We start from the raw sequence: 8863 nt of genomic DNA, 5'->3' as shown, positions 1-8863 counted from the left end.
TTCCTTGTTTTGTCATTTTGTAGAATGTTCCAACCAAACATATTTCGGGTTTTTAATAGCACAATAGCATCTACAGCAGGGGTCAGCAAACTACAGCCCGCGCGCCACATCTGGCCCGCTCAGTTTCAATTGCGGTTTTAATGAATGTCAAAGAATTCAGTAACAGATTTTGACCCCACAACCTTGTGGTCACAGCAGCCTATGAAGAGGACAGACAGATGACTGCAGGTGCAGACAATGACTGTAGGTGCAGACGTTGGTGTATAAGGAGAAGAGCAGAGTAGAAAGAACGTAGCCCTGATGGGAACTGGTTCTTTAGTAGCGTTTGTGAGTTGCTCAGTTAATGGAGATCAGTATAATACCATTGATCCATGCCATATTGTTGGGTCTCATGCTTCCTTAATGGCTTTATTAAAATATGCTCAGTATTTCAATTACTTTTTACTACTTAGTATCATAACTGCCGTGTGTCAGGCAAGGTCCTTGCCTGACACACGGCAGTTATGATAGGAATCTAATGTGCAGACGAAGAAAAAATAACCAGGCCAAAAAAAATTAAAAAAAATTAACTAACCCTATTAAAATAAATAAATAGAGTAAATAAAACAAAAAGAATTCTACTGCGCAACTTTGCTGCGCGTAGCAGGAAGTGACTTCTGCGCACCTCTACTGCGCATACCCGGAAATGGTTACTGCACACCTGTTATGCGCATGTCCGGAAATGTTTACTGCGCTTCTTTCCTGCGCATGGCTGGGCGCGTCTACCGCTCACCTATACTGCGCATAGAGGTGCGTATAGAGCTTCCCAGTCGCTATATCCGGGTCCGTGCTATAGATTCTGTTAATAACTACCGTAAGGCAGGCAAGGACCTTTTTCACAGCACACACATTCTTTCTTATGGTGCCAGCTATTACAACAACAACAATATTACTATAAATAACTACACCTAAATATTAATAACATCAACTACTGCTACTACTCAACTGTTAACAGAACATTATCAGAACAATCAGAGATAGTAATAGATATATAGATATACTTTATTGGTGCCAAACTTGGAAATTCTTCAACACACCAAACTACGACACACTTTATTTACTGAGTTTAGTGTTTGCAACCAAATGTTATTGCAGTTTTGTTTTGATCTAGATTGAATGTGACAGAAATATATTATAGTGTATATATATTTAATTGACCACATCTGTATGAAATGTTTAAATAGCTAAATCCGTGCTCAAAGAACTCCAAGGTTGATTGATACTGAATACAGATGACAAACCAAATTGGGCATTCATTTTATTATGACCACTTTTTTTATGTATAAACAATCAATATTTACATACAAGGGAAATTATAGCAACAATTTAAAACAAACAAGAATGAAAAAAAGGTGTAAACAGAGTAACCAACAACCAGCAATAATCACTATATCAATCGTAATTCTAAGACCCGAGCTTCATCTCCTCACAGGATTCGGCCTGAAGGTTTAAAAATTGAGACGGAAAAGGAATCATGCATTAAAAAAAAAAAAATCCCACAATTTCTCACACGGAATATTCACAAACTACAAATAAATCAAACACATCAAGACAAGATCAATCTTCTTCCTTTCTGTCAGACATCTTAAAAACATGTTCCTCTCTTTCTCCATGGGTGTCACAGGGTTCTTCTGCCTTTTCAATCGTCTTCTCTGCAATGTGTGCGACTCAATGAGACTAAATGAGTGACACATAGAGAGTAAGACACGGTGCCAGAGAGAACCCTTCATAAATAAAAGGTCAGTTTGATAATCATGATCATAAAAAAAAACTAAAACAATCATCTCAGTGTATTTCTCCATTTTTTGGATGTTCTGTTTAATTAAAATCATACACACATGATAAGCATATCAAAAATCAATTCAAAACTATGAGTAACGAAGCTCGGACCACATCTAACCCGGAGAGATGCTGCTGCTGCTGCTGCTGCGACAGCTCGGCCTCGCAATTTTGGCATCGATGGTTTGTTTCGTCGGTTTACGTGTGACGAGCCGCGCTGAGCGTCCGAACAGTTTACTTTGCTTTACATGGCAGGATCAGATCCTTAAAAGCAATTTACATGCAGATCACTAACCGCGCCGTTTCAGTGGTGGAAGTGCGACGACTCGCCTCCTTAAATTTCTGCCCTTCCCCCTCCCCCCGCTAAAGAAAGCTTTCATGCACCCGAGCACGGACAATCAGAGAGAGTTTGTGCGCTTAGTTGCGTACAAAGTGTTCATGATGGAGATTATTTGAAGATGTCCACTTTAGAGCGTGTGTTTTGCTTCTGAAGCCAAAAGCCGTGCTCGTAGAGCAACGCGAGTGTTTAACAGGGCTCCCCGTGCGGCCGCATTAGGGCGTGTAGGCGGGCGGCGGCTGAAACTGATTGGCCACGTCGTAGTCGGCGGGAAATGTCTCGCTGCTGTCCTCCATCTCCGACAGCAGCTCCAGAGCCTGCTCCTCCTCCTCGGTGGGGTAGTGGCGCAGGAGGTTGGCGGCCGTGGCCAGGATGGAGGCCCCACCCGCTCCCGCCACCAGGTAGAAGCTGATGGCGAAGGTGACATAGATGAGGGAGCCGTGGTACTTTTTGTGCTGTTGCTGCAGGGACAGGATGAGCTCCGACGCCCAGTAGCAGAAGCCAATAACGGTGGCGCACTGCAGCACTGAGGACGGAAACAGGAAACATGTTGGTCAAATGGTGGAGGGCAACTAAGAAGGAAGCTCAAAACACCTGCAGCCTTTGCGTAAACTGGCAAACTTGACAAAATCAAAACCCAAAATTATCGGTTCCACAAAGCCGCTTATCATTGACTGTTGTGCTTCTCTCTGAGGCCACACACACACACACACACACACACACACACACACACACACACACACACACACACACACACACACACACACACACACACACACACACACACACACACACACACACACACACACACACACACACACACACACACACACACACACGAGCTCTTTAAAGGGAAGTAGAGAGACAGAGATATTAGTTTCTATTGTTACAATTTGTAAACCAGGGGTGTCAAACTCAGGCCAAATCTGGCCTGCAGTGTAATTATATTTGGCCCGCGGGATAATTTCAAATGTCTGCTAGAGCTGGCCCGCTGGTATATAGCGCATGCACCGCTAATACTACACATCCCAGAATGCTCTGCGAGTGTGTTCTGTGTGACATCACGAGCCATCTCGATGTGCTCAACCTGCAGCTTCAGAGGCGGGGCCGTGTCATCACAGACAGGTACGCTGCGGTGAGGGCTCTGCAAACCCAGTTGTGCCTGTGGGAGAGTAGGACTCTGCGAGGAAACTCGAGCCATTTCCTGAGCTGCCAAACATGAAAGAGCAGCTCTCTACCTCCGTGTTGCCAAGTGCACAGTTAACTGAAAAACTCTACGTAACCAGCGCCGAGTTTACGCGGCGATTTGCCGACTTTGAAGCCCAGAAATGTAAGTTTGGACTGCCTAGTTATCAGTTTGCAGTTGACGTGGAACGCACACAAACCAACCTCCAAATGGAGCTGATTGAACTCCAGTGTAGTGACACGCTCAAGTCTAAGTATGACTCTGTTTCAAATCAGAGTTTAGCAAACTGAGCCTTTCTTTCTGCAATTTTGTCTTGCCTGACCTAGAATAGTTGACTTGTTGGATTTTCATTGAGGGAAATTATTATTGTATTTGGGTTTTCAGGTTTCCATTGAAAATGAACTTGAAAGGTTACAGATAGAGAGAGGCATAATAATTATTTTCTTTTATTTATTTAAATATAACTAAGAAACGAATGCCACGGATGTATCTCTTATCTGAAAATCCATTTCTCATGTGTTTATAATATTAAGCTGTGCTTGTTCCAGATTTAATGTTTAAGCTAAACTTAAGTATGTTTACATATGAAAAAGTTAATCGTTATATATCTGGAGAGAAGGGAAAACATACACAATTGGAGTCCATTTTTCAAGAAATATGGAGTCTGGCCCGCAACTGAGTCCCAGTTTTTTTATTTTGGCCCACTGAGTATTTGAGTTTGACACCTCTGCTCTAAACCAAAACAAATGTGATGTCATTGTTGAGCCTCTCTATATGTGTGGGGTGCTGCTCGTCTTCCTGGAGAGTGTGTGTGTGTAATATAAAGTTTTAAAACCACCTGACTCTTTATTGTAATGATGATGTGTGATTCATACCTGTAAGAATGTGGGCAAATGCATATCTGCGTGTGATCTTGAGCGCAGGGTGCTTGGGTCCGAACACGTCTAAGAGGAAGGCGGTCAGGCTGCACAGGATGCCCAGGAAGCAGAAGGCTGCGATCACTCTCAGCAGCAGGATGGTTTGAGGGTTAACACAATAATCTGAGTGGGGGAAACCAAGACAACAACATTGGATGACAAACAACCTTTAACAGACAGTGACAACAACACTAAGTAGACAGCAAACCCGGAATGTCTCAGCCCGTTTTTTTTTGGTTTGCCTCCTTACCGTCTAAAAGTTTGGGGTCAATGTAGCCCAGAACATCCGACACCCCCAGCTCCTGCCTGGGACAGGAACCTCCGTGGACCCGGAGCCAGGCCGGCTCTGCCAGGGCCGTGCACAGCGCGGTGATGGACAGAGCTCCGGGCAGCGCCGACACTAAGCTCCGCTCCGGCTGTTTGGGTAAGGCAGAGCCCGCTCTCCTCCTCCGGCCTCCAGGAGCAGCAGGTCCCGGTGGAGCGTACATGGCAGCGGCGGCGTCGGCCCAACTTCCTCTTGCGTTTGTCGGAAATGTGTTGTGCCTCTAAGGTCAGATAAAGCACTTAACGGCTCACAACCAGGTCACCTCAACCAAAAGAGATACCAAAAGCTGCTGTTTGGTTGAATTTGATATCGAATGTTCCGAATCCAGCTTTAACCCTAAAGTAGCTGCCGAGTATAAACGCTACAGGTAAAGAAGCGTAGACAATAGACTGATGGCCTTCAGGCCTAACTGGACTGGAGCATACCAAGCTAGCTGATACTTAGCGACAAACAACACCAATATAACACTTTGGAAAAACTAAAATAAAGCGATATGAACTCTAGATACACTCTAGTTAGTGAATCTGGCCTTAAAGTCCATTAGTGTGCTGGGGAAAAGAAAGACAAAACAAAAACAAAAGGTAGCTTCCGCTGTATTCCAGTAAGTGTTGTCTTCCTTGTTCATGCCATTCTTCTTCGTGGCTTCGAAAGGCAGCAGGATAAAGTCGTCGTGAGCCGTGCAAGCCTTCTAGTGGCGAATCATAGAAACACAGTTCCGTTTAGAATAACATAATGATTAACTATAACAGGGAATACGCCTCACTAGGTTAATAAAGCCCACTAAAATGATATGATGAAGCTTGAATAATTGTAAATAAATACGGTTTTATGAATGTATTTACTTACTTAAGTGTTAACTTACTCAGTGTTTCTGTGTTTCTTGGTACTGCTTATTTTCAGATCATCCAACTGTTTATTTGACTTTTGGTATACCCAATCATTCAGCAAAGTTGAAAAATTAAGCGGTTGCAAATAAAAATGATAATCTACAGCACATTTAGAAAGTAAAGCGCATAGGCCAGTCCCCCCCAAAAAGCTATAAAACAATTAAAAAAAATATTCCATAATTGTTACTCAGCTGTGTCATTTATCTTATCTGCACTTGCAAGGAGTTAAAAATCAAAGAGTTTTTGTACTCGTTATTGTTTTATACTTATGTATGTCTATTGATTCCCACAATGCATCACGCTAGACACCTGACAGCTACTAACCATAGCGGTACCGTTGTCATCTGTGGTACTGTTAAACTTCTATTTCTTGTTTTCCGTGTCATTTCTTTTCCGTTCATATCATTTATCTGAAATTTAAAGAATTCTTGAGTGTTGTACAGTTTTTCTGTGTGTTTGTCGTGACTGTTGCGGCGCAGCGTGGCGCGTGTTAGCACGTTTAGCTCGCCGTAGCTAACTGTCAGTGTTTCACGGGCAGATAAGGTTCGGCTGCAACTATCGACGTCATCGGGTCAGACATGGAGGAAGTTCTGGTTCTGTTAGAGAGACTGCACGCTCATCCGGACTCCAGGTGCTGGTTCGTCAGCTGGAACCCCAGCGGAACTCTGCTGGCTTCCTGTGGGGGAGACAAGTCCGTTCGGATCTGGGGCAGAGAAGGTAAACATGTGACCGCAAAATGAAGCTCGACTCCGTGTTTGCACTCTATTGAACTTTAGTTTATGTCATAAGTTTTAAGTTTAAGTGGTTTGGAACATTAGCGGTTAACTTATTAACTAATATCAACAAATATTTCAGAGAATCACAAACAGTAGCAGTACAGAATCTGCATTTTACTTCATGCAAATGCTAATGAAGCATATTATTAAAATGATACATTGTGCAGTTACGTAATCTGCATAAAATGAAATAAAAAGTAAAGCCGGTAAAATTTGCAACCTAAAGTAAACGCGGAAGTCTCTTTTTTCACATAAGTTGTTAATGCTTTGCCATGGTAAAATGCTATTTCAGATGTGTGAAAAGCTTTCAGTTTTAAACCAAATCCGTCCCGATTACGTGTTACAATCCACGTTATTTGTATTCATGAGCGCTGTTCTTTCCTGCAGTGCAAACCTACTATTTTAAGTGAATTATTTGGATAATGGACTTTAAACTGCATTCATTCCACGTTGCTGCATTTCCCCCCCACTGCTTCTTCATAAACCTGTCTTTCTCACAAAACTTTTATTGAGGATATACTGTAATTAATCACACTGTAGAAGTTAAACACGACATGATTTCACAGAAGTCTACAGGAAAAAGCTGAATGTCAATATGTGATTTTGTTAAACATGAAGAAAAGTCAGAACAATGCAAATAATGCCTGTAATGGGAAATAATTATGTGCTGTTTGAATTTCAGTGCTTTAAAAAACAAACCTGCCTGAACAAGTGATAGAAACACTTTTGTTTGAAGTGTTTGTGTATTTACATGACATGACAGGAAAATCCTCACATTGATAAAGCTGAAACTTGATAAATGACAAGTTAATTATTAATATCAATATATTTCTCGGGTTAATTGGGTGCTTGAGTACTCCCAACACTCTTTGCTCTGTTGTTGTTGTCGTCGTTGCTGCAGTTTCCATTATGTCAGACGTTTAGTGAATTTCATTTCTGTCATTTCAGGAGACTCTTGGATTTGTAAGAGTGTCCTGGAGGATGGACACCAGCGCACTGTGAGGAAGGTGGCCTGGTCTCCCTGTGGGAACTATTTGGCCTCTGCCAGCTTTGATGCAACTACATGCATCTATAAGAAGACCAATGATGGCTTTGAGGTACGGTTTCATTTTTAATCCTGTCAAAGATGTTGCACTGTCAGATTTCACAGACTTTACTTTTTTGTCTTGTAGAGTTTGACTGTGTTGGAAGGACATGAAAATGAGGTGAAATGTGTGGCGTGGGCTCCTTCGGGGAACCTGCTGGCGACCTGCAGCCGGGACAAGAGTGTGTGGGTTTGGGAAGGTTAGTGAGATGTCACAGACGCTTTGTGATGCTGTTTAACGATCTGTGTCTCCAATGAATGATGTCTTTGTGTTTCGCAGTGGACGAGGAGAACGAGTACGAATGTCTCACCGTTGTGAACTCACACACACAAGACGTCAAGCATGTTGTGTGGCATCCAACACAGGAGGTGGGTCCCCGCCTGCTGCGTGTCATCACTTTTGCCTGTTGCCTTTTTGCTTGTATTTTATTGTTTATTACAATGCGTCTGTGTAGCTTTTGGCCTCGGCGAGCTACGACAACAACATTTGTATTTACAAAGAGGACGACGATGACTGGGAGTGCCGAGCCACCTTAAAGGGACACACGTCCACAGTGTGGAGTTTGTCCTTTGAAGCAAGTGGAGAGAGAATGGCCTCAAGCAGTGACGACCGCACAGTGAAAATTTGGAAAGAGTATCCCGGTGAGTTCCTGTTTTGCTTTGTAAACCATGAATGGGATAATCTTATGGGTTAAAGCACATATTTGTCAATGCACAAAAAAGGGACTTGCAGCTTGTAGTGGACATGTGAACAGAAGCTGGTGGAGTGTGTAACATCTATATAGACAAATATTTCCTTTTTGATTCCTGTTGTGCAGATTCATCCTGGAAGTGTATTTGCACTCTGTCTGGTTACCATGGTCGCGCTGTGTATGATGTCGCTTGGTAAGACTCACTTCTTTAAATGATAAACGCGTCCTCACACTGTTATGTACATTAAGACCAGGCTCGAAAACTTCAGTGGGTCTCAGTCCTGGTCCACAGGGGCCACTACATATTTTGTTTCTCCTTTACCCACACATTAACCTGCCATAACCGTCACACCAATGAATCTATTCCAGGTGAGCCTGTGAGATCAAACTGAGAGCGTTGCGCGTTTCTGTTCAGGTGTCGGTTGACTGGAGCTCTGGCCACTGCCTCTGCAGACGATTCTGTGCACGTCTTTAAGGAGGAGGAAGCATCGGATCCCGACCAGCCTGTGTTTTATCTGGCTGCTCAAATGCCCAAAGCTCACAATGATGATGTCAACTGTGTGGCCTGGCATCCAAAGGAGGCGGGGCTACTGGCCTCCTGCGGTGACGACGGAGACATTGCCATCTGGAGGTTCCAGGAGGACTGAATTAAGACTCAGGTGTTATTATTGGAGGTCTAACTTGGGAAAGCTGTGGCAGAGGTCACATCACCTGCCATCCCTCCTACACATTGTCAATGCAGTCGAGATTTGTCATTCCATGTTTCAATTTATATTAAATAAAATTTAAGAAAATACTACTGTTGCATTTCTTTAAGCAATAATTATACAATGAGTGGACA

The 8863-nt window shown here is 43.1% G+C and overlaps 2 protein-coding genes across 3 annotated transcripts; one reads left to right on the top strand and one right to left on the bottom strand.

Moving 5' to 3' along the window:
• Positions 1-1266: 1266 nt before the first annotated feature.
• Positions 1267-5228, bottom strand: tmem127 (transmembrane protein 127). Its single transcript, XM_076154290.1, has 3 exons — positions 4509-5228; positions 4217-4381; positions 1267-2681 (listed from the first exon to the last, which is right to left on the bottom strand). Exons 1-3 carry the CDS (start codon positions 4744-4746, stop codon positions 2371-2373), a joined length of 714 nt encoding a protein of 237 aa, XP_076010405.1. The 5' UTR covers positions 4747-5228; the 3' UTR covers positions 1267-2370.
• Positions 5229-5737: 509 nt separating this feature from the next.
• ciao1 (cytosolic iron-sulfur assembly component 1) lies at positions 5738-8818 on the top strand. Of its 2 annotated transcripts, XM_076154341.1 has the most exons (8): positions 5738-5819; positions 6009-6187; positions 7195-7343; positions 7419-7530; positions 7611-7699; positions 7786-7972; positions 8149-8215; positions 8438-8818. In XM_076154341.1, exons 2-8 carry the CDS (start codon positions 6049-6051, stop codon positions 8667-8669), a joined length of 975 nt encoding a protein of 324 aa, XP_076010456.1. In that variant the 5' UTR covers positions 5738-5819; positions 6009-6048; the 3' UTR covers positions 8670-8818. The 2 variants fall into 2 exon arrangements, with proteins under 2 accessions (XP_076010456.1, XP_076010455.1); XM_076154340.1 differs by having other exon boundaries at positions 5760-6187.
• Positions 8819-8863: the final 45 nt, after the last annotated feature.

The sequence above is a fragment of the Genypterus blacodes genome, unplaced genomic scaffold, assembly GCF_046128005.1.
Source record: "Genypterus blacodes isolate CSIRO-AG114 ecotype Tasmania unplaced genomic scaffold, CSIRO-AGI_Gbla_v1 ptg000061l_1, whole genome shotgun sequence".
In the NCBI taxonomy this organism is placed as follows: Eukaryota; Metazoa; Chordata; class Actinopteri; order Ophidiiformes; family Ophidiidae; genus Genypterus; species Genypterus blacodes.
This window is presented reverse-complemented; position numbering and strand designations above follow the sequence as displayed.